At 38.4% G+C, this 18,234-nt stretch overlaps 1 protein-coding gene across 8 annotated transcripts in view; it reads right to left on the reverse strand.

Moving 5' to 3' along the window:
- PRDM2 (PR/SET domain 2) overlaps positions 1-18,234 on the reverse strand; it is a 117,562-nt gene that overhangs the window by 70,398 nt on the left and 28,930 nt on the right. For 4 of the 8 annotated variants that reach the window (XM_030877922.2, XM_060310971.1, XM_060310935.1 and 1 more), the window contains 3 exons: positions 17,880-17,994; positions 16,115-16,218; positions 4,050-4,202 (listed from right to left, as the gene is read on the reverse strand). In XM_030877922.2, coding sequence (XP_030733782.2) covers positions 4,050-4,202; positions 16,115-16,123 — 162 coding nt within the window. In that variant the 5' untranslated portion in view covers positions 16,124-16,218; positions 17,880-17,994. Of the gene's footprint in view, positions 1-4,049; positions 4,203-16,114; positions 16,219-17,879; positions 17,999-18,234 lie in introns of those variants that run through there. The other 4 variants (XM_060310943.1, XM_060310948.1, XM_060310929.1 and 1 more) reach the window with 4 other exon arrangements.

The raw sequence follows: 18,234 nt of genomic DNA on the forward strand, positions 1-18,234 counted from the left end.
TTAATCTAATGTATAAAATCTTAATGAGTTAAAATAGCCATTACAGATGCCTTTTGGCACTCTTATGAGCTAACCTGTTTTTGTTGAAGGAATGAGCTTCTTTATTTAAGTAAACTATTTCTAGCTCCAAATGTATATATAGTATGCTTCTTCTCTATGTTTTTGTTACAAGTCACATATTTATGAAATGGTGTTATCATATAATACTTGAAATGATTAGGGTCCGCAGAGATATGTAAAGTCTTAAATAAAACAAAAGTAAAAAAGAACATGAAAAGGAGTGAGGGAAAATATATTCCCCATTTCTTCCTAAACCAAACAGCATAACCAAAACACTGGCTAGAAGAACCTACTGGACATCTTCGAGATTGATCCCCGACTCAGCCTAAGCATCTACATTCATGCCACTCCAACCTTGTGCAGAGGACTAACTGTACCAGCAACTGGGTGAAGTTAAATATCAGCACAGACTCTCTACTTAGGAGGGTCCGATTTTGTTCTTGCAAAAACCACAAAACACCCCAGTATCTGTTTTTACCTCAAATCTAATATACAATTTCTAAATGGTTGTTAATGAACTGAATAGCTAGATTAAGAGCAACCTGATTTGTTAGCTACTGAACAACCTTCAAAATTGTTAGCAACTGAGATGATCATGACATTATTGAGCTATGTACTTCCCAACTTTCTATTAAAACAGCTACACAAATAACAGGGCTTTATGAAGAAGAGGAAAATAATACATCTTTTAAAATGAACGATTGCTTGCTTCTTCTGTACTGTAGTTTTTTCTTCTGCACTGCTTAGCGCATTTAAGATTTTGTAAGTCAAATTTCAGAAGAAAAGAAAATTTATGTCCTTAAACACAGGAAATACAAACCCACATTTAAAAAAATAAAGTCAAAAGTCCAAACAACCTTTTTTTAAATATATTTTGATATTTAACAAAAAACAACAACAGGAAGACTTTAAACTCTTCCTTTGGGTTCTGACAGGCTTATAGAATGAAGCACACTCTCTTCTCTAAATATCAGTAAATATAAACCTGAAATTTTACCAGACCAATTAGGTACAGGCAAGGGTTGCCACAAATATTCCTGACACTAGGTCAAATTAAGAGGAATACTCCAGAATTATGAGAACACACAAAGCACTCCACGCTTACCCACCTACCATCTATCCCCCAGCATGATCTTTTAAAAGTCACGGGTCAGACAGCTTCAATTCTCAAATGGGTGAACTGAAGACTAAAACTCATATGTTTCCCTACAGGCCAGTAGGCCCCCCGATCTGGCCCCTGCCCACCTTACCAGCCCCATTCACCGCCTCTCCTCGCTCTACCCAAACCAGCCTTTGTTCTATTCCTTTAAAAAAAAAAAAGAAACAAACAAAAAACCCCCAAAAATCTAGCTTATTCCCACTTCAATACCTTTGCTTCCTGAACTGCTCTTCCAGCAGAGATCTTCGAGTGGCTGGCTCCTTCCCATGCCAGTGGGGGAAGGGAAGAGGTGTCCCCATGTCTTGTCTTCCCTGACCTACCAGAGCTACAGCAGCCCTCCCCCTACCTAGACAATCTATCACATTTTATTGTCTTCAGTGCACTTATCACTATCTGAAATTATTTTGTTTACTTGTTCACTTGTTTTTTATCTGCCACCTCCCCCATAAAATGGAAGCTCCATGAGACCAGAGACCTTGTCTGTTCTGTTCACTACTACAGGAGAATACCTGGTACACAGTAGACACTCACTATTTGCTGAACTAATAAATAGATGAATGAATGGAGAGCAAGCTAACAATTAACCTTCAGGAATTTAAAACAGTTTTTAATCATATTACAAACAAAACCAGGTGATTACCTAGATTACAGGTGAGAAGGTGATACAGAACATCACATGTAATTTATTTACAAAACCTAACCCACAGAAAGCTTAATCGAGAAGAATATAATCACAAGTAAGGAATCTGAAAGGCCTTATGCATACTTGAGCAAACATCAAAGGTCAGGATTGGGGGAGGTCTGCAAAGATCAGAGCTATGTTACTTCCAACAAAGAAAGGTAAAAATAACAGTAGTAGTATAGCTAGTTAACACTTTGAGTACTTAGGTTAGACTAGGAACTCTTCACAGAATCTTACACATATTGGTTTGTTTAATTTTCACAACTGTATTATTAATTTTTACTATTACCTCCATTTTTACAGATGAGAAAACTAAGACAGAGGGTGTAAGTAACTTCTCATGGTCACACATCTCGAAGCCAAAATTTGCTCACAAGGCAGTCTGCTCCAGAGTCCCCAATCCTAACCATGACACTACACTGCCTTGTCAAAAATAACAGCTATCATTTATGTAGCACTTATTAGGTGCTAGAAATCTACCCACAATCACCCATGATAACCATATGAGGTCGACACTATAATTATCTGTATCTTACAAATAAGGAAACTGAGGCACAGGAAAGTGACTTGCCTAAATTTACACAGCTAGTAAAATCACAATGACTTGCCTTGGGTCACACAGCAAGCCAGGATTTAATCCAGGGGTCTGGCTCCAGAGTTCACTCCCAAACACTATTCTCTCTTGCTTCTCAATGGTTCTCGGCTTTGCTATCAGAGATGAACACATCATAACTTGAGGTCTGATGAAAGAACTGCCAAGTGCCCCAGTATCTCCCTGGGCTTCCTCTGCCCTGGAACCTCATTCCTACTCCCTCAGTTGTCTCATATGCATCCCCTCGCTGGTACTTCATCTCCACCAGAATTCTGCCTCACTGATTCAACCAGATGTAACTCTCACTTTAAATTAATTTGAGAACAGAATGAATTATTGAATCAAATTTTGAATCCAATTTCAAACTCCAGTGTAACAAAATTGTACAGTAATGCCTACCAGAAAATCATGCTATTACAATCCAGCAGGAAGAAGGTTATAGAAGTTTTAAATGAAGAAGTACCACAAAAAAAAATATTTCCTACAGGAATTGAAAGCAAGGACGTGGGTTTATATGAGGTAAAGGGCAATCCAACTGCCTAAAGATGACAGGGAAAAATACAAAGGGAAGTTAAACAGCTGTAAGCTAACTTCCAAAAGTCCTAGTGCTACACACAGGCAAAACTCAGCATGCTACAAAGCTGACCATCATCTTAAATGTTTGTTCATCAAGAGTTTTCACCTACATGGAGATAATTTTTTTCATGGACTGTCCCCCAGTCTTTGACATTTTTAATGGAAGTAAGTGAATAAGGAAAAATCTGCCTTACAGCAACTTTGGCAAACATACCTATTCCAAAAAGCAAAAAGCAACAATCATCTATCTTTAGAGCCTCAAGACTCTGCCTGAGAGAACATTTCCCTGCAGGATGAGTGCAGATTTGCCTTCCAGGAGAACATGAAAACGAGGGAGACAGATGTGGGCTTGCTTGTTGCAGGTATAACAACGCTTCCTAATTCTAACTTCCCTGAATGTACTCAGTGACCTCTGACCTCACCACAAACTCTAAAACATGATTTTCCTCTTCTTTACATTACTTGTTGATTTTCCTCAACAATTAATGTCTCCAAATAAAAATCTGGCAGAAGTAAGAAACATGTTCTGTGTAATTTCCATTCTGAATAAAATTTAGGGAAAAGAAAAGCTAATCCAAAGCTACACTATACTGAAGACTAAGAATGTGTTTTCAGTTAACACAGAACCACCAGAGCTATTGAGAGTTTCTTACAGTTAGATAAACTGGCCAGTCAGACAGTGCCCAATGCATCTGTATCTTAAGAGGAGGGAAGCAGCTGCCACATGCTTAACTCATCAGTACCTATAAAGACGCCGTACGTAATTACTCAACACGATCGTCCTGCTTTAGTGCCCTTCCTCACACGAAGCAGTGGCAACTGCATATTTAAAACATAGACCTTTCACTGTTTTGATGAACCACTTTCAAATAGAACCCTTTCAAGGTCTTCAAATTCACTCCCGACGGTCACGACTGAGGACAGCGTTTGCAGAAACGCATGCCGAGTAACTACCGGCAGGCTAATTCTAACACTCTTACCTTTAAAGTTTTATAGTAAATGGCCCTGTTGATTTCCAGTGGAAATAAATTTTGCTCTTCTCCCGAGCAAGCCCAATTCACATAGCGCAGCCAGTTCCCCTTCTCTGGATCGGTGGCATCAATGCACATCCACCCCAAATTTGGGTAATAGACCTTGGGAGGGGGAAAAACACATTTTGTTAAAATAAAATACCGTTTAAAGGTTTCCATTTTCAAATTCTAAGACAGTTCTTGCTCATTATACGCAAATACTCTATAAAAGCATTTCACGGAAACAAAATAAATAAGCAACAGAAAAAAGGAAAATAAAGATGAAAACTGAGATCCAAAATTGTATAATCCTCATTAGTTATTTTTCTATTTGGGTGTAATTTTTTTCTCCTAAACTTCAAGTGCTATAAGGAAATGCACTTGATGATCTCCAAATGCTTCGCAAATACGTACACAAAGACAAGTGACAGCTCTACTCCCTTCAGGGTAACAGAGGAAGAGTGAGCCCGCAGCGGTGCTCCACAGCACCCGGATGCCCTGAGCTTTCTGGGCTGCTCTGCAAGTCAGAGTGTGGAGGCCCAGTCCTGCTGGGGCTCACAGCTCAGCAGGTGCCTTTACTGCCTTTACTGCAGGGCTGACAGAAACTTCAGTAAGTGAACATGCGGTGTGAACCTCCACGTGGGTGACAGGGTATGATGCTTTTGCAAACTCCGCTGACCTTAAAACCTTCTCTATCCAGAGCAGGGAATATCGGTGTCCTTCCGAAACAAGACCAAAAACCCGACCCCTCTTTGAGGAGTCAGATCAACTCTACTCTTGCAAGAAGCTTCCCCTGATCATCCTCTCTCAGTGAATTCCTCCTGCCAGATGCTTCCAGCATTCAGTCCTTCATCTTAAAGACAATCTACTGAGCAGCTATTGTTAACTTTCTTTGTATATACATACATCCATTTATCTAGATTTTACTTCCCCAAAATTAGACTGTAAAACACTTGATTAGGCACTGAAATAGAACTGCAGAATCAATTGGTGACAGTCCTGTCAAAAACAAAGCAAAAGGAATGAGTCTTTTACTTTCGCTTTTGGAAGAAAGGAGAGAATCTTGATGCTTCTGTGTTTTCCCTACACATACACAGCCAAGACTCCCGCCACTCATTTCTTCTTTTCTCTCCTGCCCACATTAAACACTGTTGTTTGCGGCAGCTTTCCTGCAGGAACAAAGCCCCCACTCTCGGCTCCTCTGGGCAGGCCTGTGTCTCCCAGCCTGTGACTGCCAGGGCAGTGCCCACCTTCCTAGCCACGAACAACACTTTCTTCCTGCTGCGAGTTAGATATCTGACATACCGCTACATGCTTTCTGTATTATCTCATTTAACCTTATGCATCAGGTTCATTATTATCCCTTTTTGTAACGTGGAAATTAAGGATCAAAGATTAAATACCTTTCCCAAAGTCACTCACTTAATCAGTAGTAAAGATGGGCTTAATCCCAGCTCTGCTTGACCTCTACGTAACAGTGCCTTCCTCGACCACCCTAGCTAAAGCTGTGAATCCTTCGCTTCCCATCAGCACCTCCAGTCATCTCCCCGATTTATTTTTCTTCATGGTACTTGTGCTCTTTTAAAGTGTGGGATCATCTACTTACTTACTTATTTAGTGACTATCTCCCCACACCAGAGTATTAGCTCCATGAGAAGACATTTCAGTCTTTTCATTCACTGCAGTATCTCCAACACCCTGACCAGTAGAGAGTAGGCTCTCAATAAATAACTATGAAATTAATGAAATGATATACAAACGTATAACTGTCATCATTTAATGAGCACCTACTATGTGACAGGTGCCATGCTAGAAAGTGCTTTGTGGTTACTCTATTTAGTCACCACGAAGTGTCAATATTTTCACTAGCCCGTAAGTACCCACAGTGAGTTTATTCAAAAACTGGTTGTTTACTAAAACACCTAACTGCACCATTCTAATAAGAGGTTATCCATGTTACACTTCACTCCTTTTCAAACTCACTGTCACACTCACCCTCAGCCTGTACACATGCGAGCATGCCTGACACGCTCCTCTCCCTTTAAAACAAAGAGAAAGTGCAGCCCCACGTGGTATGTTAGGAAGACACAGAATCACAATACAAAATTTAAACTTTACACACCAAAATAACTTAAGCTACTTTACATTAAAATGTTTAAGAGATATTTTTGCCCTGTTTGCCAGCATGATAAAATAAGGAAAATGGAGTAGTCAGTTGGTCTTTTAACAGTCCATATTAGTTACTTTTTATTAACTTAGGAATAAGAAGTCTTGTTTGGATTTATTACCATAGACAGCAGAGTCCCACTCACTCCCCACGCATATATTGACACAGCTACAGACAAACGCAGAGATGGTGCTGGAAAATCCCACACAGTTAAAGGCAGCTGGAGAGAGGCATCAAGAGTCTATAGGCCAACTGGAGAATAATAATAAGGCTGTGCCGACATTTCCTGGCTCCCAGGTCAATGAAGACCTTTGCAAAGAGCAAGGTGTTCCACTTGAGTGAAGTATTTATGTACAGCTCGTTTTGTTACAAAAGAGACTAAGGCATCTACTAAGTCATGCTTAAACTAAAATACTTAGTTTTATATAAAAAGATGAACAATTCAATCTTTTTACAACGTGCAAACAAGTAATTCACAAAGGAATACGCATGGCCAAAACCTCACAGAAAAAAAATTAAATTTACCTAATAATCAAAAATAACTCCAAATTAAGTAATGTTTTTACCTGTCAAACTGGTAAAAATTGTTTTTTAAAGGGAAAAAAACCCCCCAAAAAACAGCATTAGAAAGCAGACATTCCCCCAAAACGCTAATCAGAGAATAAACTGGTTTAATTTTTTCTGGATGGAATTAAGAAATACTGACCAAAGAACTTTAAAATGTACACACACTTTAACCAGCATATACACTTGTAGGAATTTATTCTCATGAGATGACTGGGCAATCACACCATGATGTATGTACGAAGATGTTCACAGCAGCGTGGTTTACTACAGACTGTTTCTAATTCATTGCTAAATGGAGACCACCACAGATTAGTTCAGTATGACAATCCAGGCATACAGTGGAATACTAAGCAGACCTTAACAAATACTGTGTGTGAATGACTGACTCACGTGGAAACCTGTATCTTCTGTTATCTTTGTATTCCTTAAGAATTTTTTCAGTAAATACACATTATCTCTATAATTAGGAGAAAACAAAGATAACCAGAAGTTGTGGAAATATCAGTATAAAAGTCATAATACACTGATGACTGAATAAAGCCATTTATATAAAGTATGGCTTAGATGATACCATTTTTGTTTTAAACAAATTAATATATGAAGAGAAAAATAATCTGAAACTTAAATACGTGACTATGCTAATAATGGTTTTCTCGGAGAAGTGGGATTTATTCATAATTTTTATTTTCTTCTGCTCACGTGAATTTTCTACCTTTCCTCCACTGATTTAGTATAATCTCTAAGTAAAAAAGGGGAAGAGGGTGGGGAGAATGAATGAAAACCCAAGTCTGAAGGAAGGCAGCTGAATGCCTGCTGAATGCTAGGCTCACACCCCCCATCCTCTTCCCATCATCATCATCACACATACAAAGTTTTTAAAAAATATGTAGCTTTGGGCTTCCCCGGTGGCACAGTGGTTGAGAGTCTGCCTGCCGATGCAGGGGACACGGGTTCGAGCCATGGTCTGGGAAGATCCCACATGCCGCGGAGCAACTGGGCCCATGAGCCACAACTACTGAGCCTGCACGTCTGGAGCCTGTGCTCCCCAACAAGAGAGGCCGTGACAGTGAGAGGCCCGCACATCGCAATGAAGAGTGGCCCCCGCTTGCCACAACTAGAGAAAGCCCTCGTACAGAAACGAAGACCCAATACAGCCAAACATAAATATATAAATAAACAAATTTATTTTTAAAAATACATATGTAGCTTTCTCACTTTTATTGAGAGTCAAACCTTGTAATTAGGAACTGGGATGAAAATGTGTTTTCATACAGTTCCTACCTCAGTTGGTCAAACTTTGGTTTCCAATCAGAATTAACTTCAGTGACTGACACAAAGAACCTATCTTTTAAAATGTGACAGAATTTTGCTTAATGTAAGTACAAAGTACTAGACTGCACATGTACCATAACACCACGAGGCTCGGGTAGTGGAAAGACAGGGAGAATTAGAATCCCTTCCTTTCGGGCAGAGACAATGCAAAGGCAGGTAAAACTCCCAGCCCAGCTCAAACTCAACAATGATACATAACAAGTCTATTTCCAAATCTTGATAATGACTAAGAAATACTCAGCTGACTTGATCCCAAGGAGAAACACTTCCATATAATCAATAATTTTTCCTCTATAAACAGTCCCTTTTAACAAAGCAAGGGTACCTGATTATGTACTATTATAAAAAAATTTTTACAAGTTAACTTTCAAATGGAAATTCCCTATTTGGAGAGAAAGAATTGAAGGAAGGGAAGCACCTCTATGCCAAGCACTGGGCTAGATGCTCTACGTGTTATTTTATTTAACCTTTACAAGATCCCTATGAAATATTATTAAGTCCCTTTTACACATGAGGACACTAGGGAAAGATGATAATTTTACTAGAACTCTGAAGTCACTGAGAGTCACAGCCAGGATTCAAACCTGGTTCCCGCATTTACTGCTCCATTTCTATTTTTCTCTCTTTCCAACCCCCTCCTCCCATCCTTAACCTCCCCTGGGTCATCCAGGCCTAACCTCCTTTCCGCCCCTACCACTAAACAAAGACTAGGTATTAACTCACTGTCAAACAGAATGTAATTTTCACACCACCCAATTTCAATTCAATTTAATCCAATCATTTCAAAAGCCCTAAAAATAATCTAAATTCACATTTTAGCACACACTCCAATTTAAAAGCACATTCAAAATTATACCCTCATGACAGACAGAGAAAGGTCTGTAAAGAACCAAACTGTTAAACATAGTTATTATTACCTCATGGGTTGGGGGTGAGGGTTTTAACTGATCATTTACTTGTTATAATATACATGCATTAATTCAAATTTGCAAATTAAAAAAAAATCCTCATTCAATTAACATGAATGTATCATCATTCCAACCCTCAACTGTTTGCCTGAGGTCCTTACCCATTCTCAACTTGCAGTAACCAACCTTCTTTGACAGAAATCACTCCCAGGAATTAAGGCAGAGCACCTCCTCACTCTGAGGTAAGTGTTTTACTCATCCAAACCGGTCCCGCCACAGTTAGAGTCTACAGAAATAAAGCCTTCCGCTGGCTGTTCTCTGGACTTGCCCCTCCACCTGTATGTAGCCTAGAGCTCTAACACACTGTTGATGGACACAGAAACCTCTCCTGGAGGTCCAAGCTCCATTCCAGTGGCTCTGGTTTGTCATATTGTCTGAGGTCCCTTTTCATCTCTTTTCTCTGGGGATCTAGCTTGTTGAATTTCCAACATTATGATCATTTTCCACTTTCCCTGTCTGTCCCTGGAAGACAGACAACATCTAATTATATTTCCATGTGTTTAGACTGACAAAAGGAGTAAAGGGGAGACAGGAGGTTCACATCTCCACTAGCCCAACTTGCATGGCATTTACCTCCCAATGCATTTCCATAAGTAAATAACTCAGTGTGCATTCAGAAGTCAATTCCAGGACTTCCCCCCACACAGTACTCTAACTTCTTGGTTCAAATTACAGCCCATACTCTAACATTAGAAGAGAATGAAATTCTAAGCAAAAAATAAAGATCAGTAATCTTTAAATATGCAACCATTTTTTTTAAAAAAGTGTCTTTATCCTCTACATGATCATTCAAGAGTTTCTCTTTGATGTTCAGGTTCAACTAATATTTACTTAGCCAGAGTCATCCATGTCAAGTATTTTCATATATATGATCTCATTTGTAGCCAAACAAATCTATGAGGAGCTTGTTATCCTCATTTAAAAGTAAGGACAAAGGAAAAAAAAAAAAAAGGATAACCTTTTGGAATAAGCATTTCAAGGAAAACATTTAATAAAAATTATGTCTTTATAAGTTATAAAGAATTGTATTAACACTGCTACCTAGGAAACACTACACCTTCTTGGTCTGTTCACATTCCATTTGTTTTTGAGCTCCAGAATTAGACGCCCAGAGGGCTTGTTAAGGACCATAAGACACCACCCTACAGAAGTAACTTTCCAAGGGCTATAGACAAAAATGGATCTTTGGTATCAACCACTTCACTCTTCAGATTGCTTTAGAAAACCAGGGCTTCTTTTAAGAGCTATTCAAAGGCATCACTGTATCTGAAATATTCTGAAGATTCTAGAATAAGGGAAATAAAAAATCTAATAGGTGGTAGCACATTTTACTACCATAAGCCAACCTATAGGTGATTCTAAAATACAAATTTGAAAACTAAACAGCTGGGCCTCTCAAACCTGCAAAGCCCAGTCCCAGAGCCATCATTACCAAAACCCCACACTGCCTGACCCTTGACCCTCATTTGAAACTACTCTGAGTAAGTTTCATACCTACGACCACACAAATATTTCTGGAAACCCGCACAACAACAGATGCTCAATAAATGTTGACAGGTTCAAAGTAGGCCCCCAATCAACCTCCACAGGATGAATGAAATAACTCATTGTTAAATTAGAAATTCTAACTCTGGATGACGGATGTTTAAAAATTCCATATAACCCTAGAAATCACATAAAAAATGTTGTGTATATATGTGCATTTGTATATTTTCCGGGGAGATTTTCAAAAGGGTCCACAACACAAAAAAGAGTAATAATCTCTAGGCTCTGTTGGTGGGAAGAGCACTGAATAGGCAACCGAGAAATCTGGGCTCTAGACCTAACTCCAAAACCGACCGTTTCAGACATTAGCAGGTCACCTGCACTCATCTCAGATTTCTCATCTGTGGAAAGATTTAGGGTGTTTCTAGTATTCTTTTATTCCACAAACAAAAATCCCCATGGGGCATTGTCAGTAGTCTATACAATACCACAAATGTTATATGCCAAGCTCAGCGCTCCAGAATTGAGGAAAGTGCCCAGCACGTGGTAAGAGCTTATTCACAAAGAGGGGTTAAATAAGTAAATAAACTCTCAAAGACAATTTTTTTCTTGCACCATACCAAGCTGCCAATCTAAGCACAAGTTAACTCATTCAAAAAGGTCGCTTAATTCTCTGCACTTCAACGTCCTCACCCTCCTGAAGTTCCTGAAAGAATATGATTGGTATAGCAGTTTCTATGACAATGAAATCTATGGCTAGCCCACTTTTAAGTACCAAGTTCCAAATCTTTGCACTCCTATTAACCACACAGCTTCACAGTAAACCTAAGACCCCAGACATGACCTCACTCCCACTGCTTCTCTTTTTCACACACAGAGACCAGGGCTCAGCAAACTTTCTGTAAAGGGCCAGAAAATATTTTCAGTTTTACAAGCCATATGGTCTCTGTCACAACTGCTCAACTTGGCCACTGCAGGGCAAAAGCAGCCACAGGTAATATGTAAACAAATGAATGTTGAGTTCCAACAAAACTTTATTAATGAACTGAAGTTTAAGTTTCATATAATTTTCATATGTCACAAAACATTTGATCTTTGTTTGAAATTACTTAAAAACGTAAAATCCATTCTTAGCTCTCGGACTGTAAAAAAACAGGTGGCAGGTTGGATTTCCCTAGTGATCTAGGTCTTTTGCTAGCATACTAGGCATGGTTTAGAGGCTGGAAAGGAGCAGTAAGAGCTGAGTGGTACTTTCTGAAAAAAGGTTCTGTAGAATCAGCTGGTTGACTTCTCTAGTCTCATATCTTCTTGCCTCCATTTTTAAATTAGAAATAATTTGAAATTAGAAGAGTTGAGATAGCAAAGATTATGAAATGTACTTGTTAATATCTGATCATAACAGTGTGAATGATAAAAAGTTTGTTTTCACTTCTGAAAAAATTAAAGTCTTCTCATTATAGAGAAATAATTTCTCTATCAATTTTAGCTGAAATGCAATTCTACTTCTTCCCTCCATCCACCCGACTCAAAATTTGTTGCCTAAATGAATAACATGCAAATGGAAGCAGTGAACTATCAGTTTTCATCTATAAGAATGGGGGGAAGAAACTATTAAAAACATTAACAGTACTGGTTTTAAAGAGCTAGGAAGGGACTTCCCCGGGAGTCCAGTGGTTAGGACTCCACGCTTCCACTGAAGGGGGCACAGGTTCAATCCCTGGTCGGGGAACTAAAATCCCACATGCCGTCTGGCACGGCCAAAAAACAAAAAAAGAATAGGAAGGAATATTTACTCTTGGTAGCTATGTAAATTAGTACAATCCGTTTGCAGGCCTGTTAGGAAAATTTACCAAAAGTTAAAATGTACATAACTTTTGACTTAGCAATTACACTTCTAGGAATTTATCTTAAGAAGATAACCAGACAAGTGAACAAAAATGTATATACAGTGAGTTTCATACTTTGAAGAATTGTTTGTTTTTTTTAATTTTATTGAAGTATAGTTGATTTACAATGCTGTGTTTTCTGCTGTACAGCAAAGTGATTCAGTTATACGTATCTATGTATTCTTTTTCATATTCTTTTCTCTTATGGTTTATCACAGGATATTGAATATAGTTCCCTGTGCTTTACAGTAGGACCTTGTTGTTTATCCATCCTATACTAGCATCTGCTAATCCCAAACTCCCAATCCTTCCCTCCCGAAGAATTGTTAATATCATGAAAAGATTAAAGCTACTTAAATGTCCACTGGTTAAACAGTAGAAGGATACAATGGAATTCTAGGTACTATGTAAGAAATAATGATGTAGATAAGCATTTGACATGGACACATCCATAACATATTAAGAGAAAAAAGCACGTTACAAAATTGCATACATATACTGTTTGATCTCAACTGTATGAAATGTCTATATATGGTGTTTGTATACGTACCAGTGTGTGTGAGAGGAAAAAAAAACAGGACAGAGAAGCAGAACTAAAAGAATGCACACCATGATGTTCACTGGTGATTTTTACTTTCTTGTTTATAGTTTTCTGTATTGTTTATATTATTTTACAGTTGAGCATGTATTACCTTTATAATTTAAAAAGGACTTATTAGACACCAAAAGTGGACCATAACATAAACCATGGACTCTGGGTGATAATGGTGTGTCGATTGTAACAAATGTCCCCCTCTGGTAGAAATGTGGATAGTGAGGAAGTTGTGTGTATAGGGCTCATGGGGGAGATTTCAAAACTCTTTGTACTTTCTGCTCAATTTTCCTATGAACCTTAAACTCTCTAAAAAATAAAGACTAATTTTTTTTAAAAAGGACTTATTAAAACATGCAAACAATTCAAAAGTTCTGTTCATCAGAAGCACTTTTAGCCCCACGGAAGTGAGTGTGAAAGGCTTTTACCAGAAGTGGCTTTAGAATACTGCACACTGCTCACTGCGTGTGTGCGCGTTTTGGTTTTTTTGGTTTTTTTCGGGGGGAGGGGGGTAGTTGAGAGAAGTATTACATGAAGTCCAGCCTTTAGCCTGCCAGCAATTCCCCACCAGGAACTGACCAAAGAGTGCTCTCCTCTTTCCAGAACCTGACTGTTTTGTGCATTCACCCTGAGGATACTCTACTGTTTCTCTCGTTATTTCTGATTTAATAGAATGCTTTCAGAGAAAACTTAGAGGACTTGAGACTGCGTTAGATAATAAAGGGCTCAAGAAAAGCAATTTAACACTTTCTCTCCGATTAGCTTTAAAATGGAGTTTTAGCTGAGGCAAAAGACCAGGCTGCTAAAAGATAAACTGGCCTTAAGGGGCTTTAATGGGAAGAACAAATGCCAAGATGAGATTTTAATGATAAGCCGTTTCTGTTACATTAATTGGGGGCGTTCTGTTGCAACTCTGAAGATAAGACCAAGGTTGGAATAAGTTAATGGGGAAACACTAAATTTTACCTGGATTTTTATTTTCTTCTTTATAAGAAATATGTACATTATAATTTACACTTCCTATACTTTGCCAAATACATACCTCCACATGTGTATGTCATATATATCTACTTTTATTTTAACACAGCAAAAGCCTTAAAGGTTTCTGCACGGACTATATACCTCAGAGTTGAAACTATCTGAATGACAGCCAGTTTTTTTTTTTTTTTAATTGCAGGGAGGAAAAGCCAGCCTTGATAAGAACTAAATGTTTAAACCTGACTAACAAGAATTGGCAACGTCATAAGGATTCCCAAACTGTGGCAGTATATAAGTAGAAGCATCTTAAATTAACAGTGGGATGCTAACAAGTTTATAGGAAAAATCGAATCTCTAATACATAATGGTTCCACATTATAATTTTCACCAAGCTACTATGAATTCATACTCTGTATGAATTTCAATACAAATGAAGCTTAATTTACAAAAGGCACTGTTAATAATGTATACAATATGCCCAACAATATCAAATTGTTATGTCGAGTAAAACAGGTACCATAAACTTAGGTTTACTATTACTGACACTTGTTCAACCTTAGATACACACAGAACTAGAGTAAGCATTTCCTGGTTCCCTGACATATCCTAACTAGGATTAATGCTAACCTGGTAGAGCATATTTGTTGGTTTCACTTGGGAAACTTCTAAAATTACAAATGCTGTTTATTTTGGAAGATAATTTTGTGGTCAAGACAATTTTAAGTGTTCGGGCATTATCTTGAGTAATTTTTTTTTTTGGTTGGGCAGTTTTTCTACAAATACAGCACTCTTTTCACTCAAAAGTTGTGAAATAACACAAAGTAATCACTCCCTTGGTAAATGGTCATTTCCTAAGTCCCCTTGGGTTAACTGTCACTAGATTTATTATAAGGGATTCAAAGAAGCTCTCAAAATTACTTAGAGAAACCGTCAGAATTTTCAAGGCAAGAAACACTGTTCGTAGCACTGAGAAAAATAGCAACACACCTCCAACGGACAAATGCCACCGAACTTCTTGATGGAAAGTGTCCGGACATTTCCTAGGCGTATCTTATTTTTAGACTTTTATATGTTTACATATGAAACAGATGTGATTCAATCTAAGACAATCTGAAAGAAATGCTTTTCCTTACCATCAAAAAATTTCACTTGCTTTAAAAAGGAGTCACACCATTGAGTTCTACAAGAACATGAGGAGCTTCCCGTGGGCACCTGATCTGAATTAAGTTCAACAGAAATGCTGAATTCACATGCAACTCTCCGGGAAACAATAACAAGATATTTTATCTTTACAGCTTTCTTAATGAGATTATTTTTTATTCTCCCCACTTTTAAATTGAGGGTTTTAGGGCCCGGAGGTTAAGTGCCCTGCCCAAAGTTACAAAGGCGGGATGTGAACCCAGGCAAGCCAATGAAACATTTTTAACTGCCACACTGCCAGGCAGGAGATGTGGGTTCTGGTTCTGCACTGACAACACTCGCAACACGTGGGCCCCACAAGGAGAAGTTGCTCCCTCTGCTCTGGATGGCTTCCCTGAGTACGGAGTGTGCGAACACTCCCTCTCTTCTAGGACTGTTGTGAGAACGTGAAATGAACAGAATGAAAGCCTTTCTAAAAGTCCAAAGCACTATATAAATATACCATGTGCTAAATATGTCCAACTCTGAATGTTCCAGCAACACAGAGATTAGCTTCTAAAATATGGAGAAGACCCTAACAACGCTGTATTTGCGGCCACCTTGGAGTGTCTTTTATGGTATCTGTCTGCAAGCCTGTAAAGTGGCAGACCAAAGTCCTGGCTGCAAAGTCCTGAACAAGGCAAATAAAAAGTAGATCTGACATTTATTGTTGAGGACAGCCAAGCACTTTCAAAATACAAACGTAAAATCAGTCTGTATCTAAGGAAACACATTTTCTCTCTAACAAAAATATTCTTGATTTTAAAGAACATATTAAGATGATTATTTTAATTTCAGAATGTCAAATTCTAAGAGAATAGAATGATATCTTAAAAAATGTACAGAACTCTGATAAACAAAGGACCAGAATTATTTCTTACCTCCCACATGTATACATTATTCTTAACCTGAGATCTTTTTTTCTTATCACCAACAAATGGCCCAAACTTTTTGCCTTTTAAAATTGGCTTAGTGGCCCAGACACCTAGAAAATAAAACCAATATTTTCATAATGTATTGTGGTTATTTTGAAGACTAAAGCATTAAAAGCAATTCGGTTTCACAAAATACTTAAAAGGCTAGACAGCCTAAAAGCAAGACAATGTTAAATTAATCGAGATCACGCAAGATCAAATTAAATCAAGTATTCAATGGGGATATTTATTTTTCTTCTTTATGTTCTTCCGTATTTTCCTAATAGCCTGCAAAGAACCTATACTGTTTTATAAGTAGGACAGATTATTTTATATTCGCTTGTTTTTAATTTTTACATGTAAAACTACCCAGACAGCATAATCACAAACACTTGGAGAAGAGCAAAATCACAACAATTAAAAGAGAAAAAAATATTGGAATGTAGCAAAACTACAAATAAATTTTAAGTTCTTCTTTCTGCTTTTCTACAGATTTCAAGTTGTCCCCAATGAACATAAGTTGCTTTTATAAAGGGTTAGAAACATAGTTTCGAATAAATATTTTTGAAGTTTGTTTGCTCAAAGTGGAAAACGCTCTCCTCTCTGTTTCCTGAAAACTTGAACAACTCACTTTTCAGAGTTTCAGGCAACTCAGATTTATGCTGCTGTGTGGTATTCTCAGGGATACTTCTATTTTCTCCACACTGACCATAAGGCAAACAAACAAGATGCAGAAGCAGTAGGGAAAATGGCAGGAGATGCCCTGGAGTCAAGGGAATCAGCGCCAGGGTGACTCGTACTGTGAACAGGTTCCGTCACCTTCTGGCCTCAGGTACCTCACCTACAGACAGAGGCTGTGGTCTCAGCCAGTCCTGCCCAGCTACGATGAACTAATTCCACTGCCTGTAAGTCTGCTATGAACCCCATTTGTTATCCCAGCTAATAAGTAATTAGTGGAGATATAAAATCAACTACTTTCATGAATAATACAATATAAATGCTCAAATTACTCACTGAATACTTTTCAATGAGAATTAGGAAAAGCATTTATTAAAAATTTATTCATACACATACACACATAAACTGGAATATCAGAAGTACATTTTTAAAAACAGAAAACAGGACAGAAACATGATACATTCCAAGACTGTACTTTGACTAATTTTTATAACTTATTTCCTTAGCCTTCTGTCTAAAGATTAGGACACAAAAACAAGACTAAATACAAAAAAGCTTGGCTGTATTCAACAAGAAATTCCAGCCAGAAGCACTGGAATACACTCATGTCATCATTCACTAAAATATCTACTGAGCGTCAGGTACTGGAGACATAAGCTAAATAAGAAATGAAGGCACTCACAATCAGTGAAAGGCACAGATGTGAAAACAAATACAAAATAATGAAATAAATATAACAGCATAATCACACTCAAATCACAGTGAAATCAGAGGAGGGAGCAATACATCCTATGGGAAGAAGAGCCCCGGGGAGACACGGAGGAAGGGGGCTGCTCAGGCTGAATCACCGAGGATGGTGGATGGGTGAAGGCGTGCTTCTGGTTTAATTTTATAATCTATGTCCACCCTGGACTCTTAACTGGAAAACATAATCTTCTGAGTCAGAGTACAGATGTGTTGCTTTTAGAGTGAGCTCCCTACCTGAGAAGCCCCAGAGGAAGCCTCGCCACAGCCTGCCCTCCCTTCCCTCTCCTTCTCTGACCCCAGTGCTCACCAACCCGAGTCTTGTCAACAGCAGATGGGAAAAGCCTCACTTCCTCTGGAAGGCCCCGAAGCACATGTTCAGGTACCTCGGCCAGGGTCTCGGCGGCTGCCACAGGCTCAGCGTTCTGCAAGTGAAGAAGCAGAAGGATAACAGCAGAAGGAAGAAAACCCAGCTCCTTTTTGATTTTTTTCTGGCCCAATAAGCAAATAAGCAAAAATGTAACTGAAACCCGAAGCTGGCAAGCCAGACCAAGATGATGATGTCAAGCGTTTGAGAAGTGGCTTTGATGGTTGTCTGTGAGTCTCCAAAAGAAACCACTGTAACCTTCAAGCATGTCTGTGTTAATCTATTTTGTTCCAGCCAC

Source organism: Globicephala melas, chromosome 1 (assembly GCF_963455315.2).
Source record: "Globicephala melas chromosome 1, mGloMel1.2, whole genome shotgun sequence".
Taxonomy (NCBI): Eukaryota; Metazoa; Chordata; class Mammalia; order Artiodactyla; family Delphinidae; genus Globicephala; species Globicephala melas.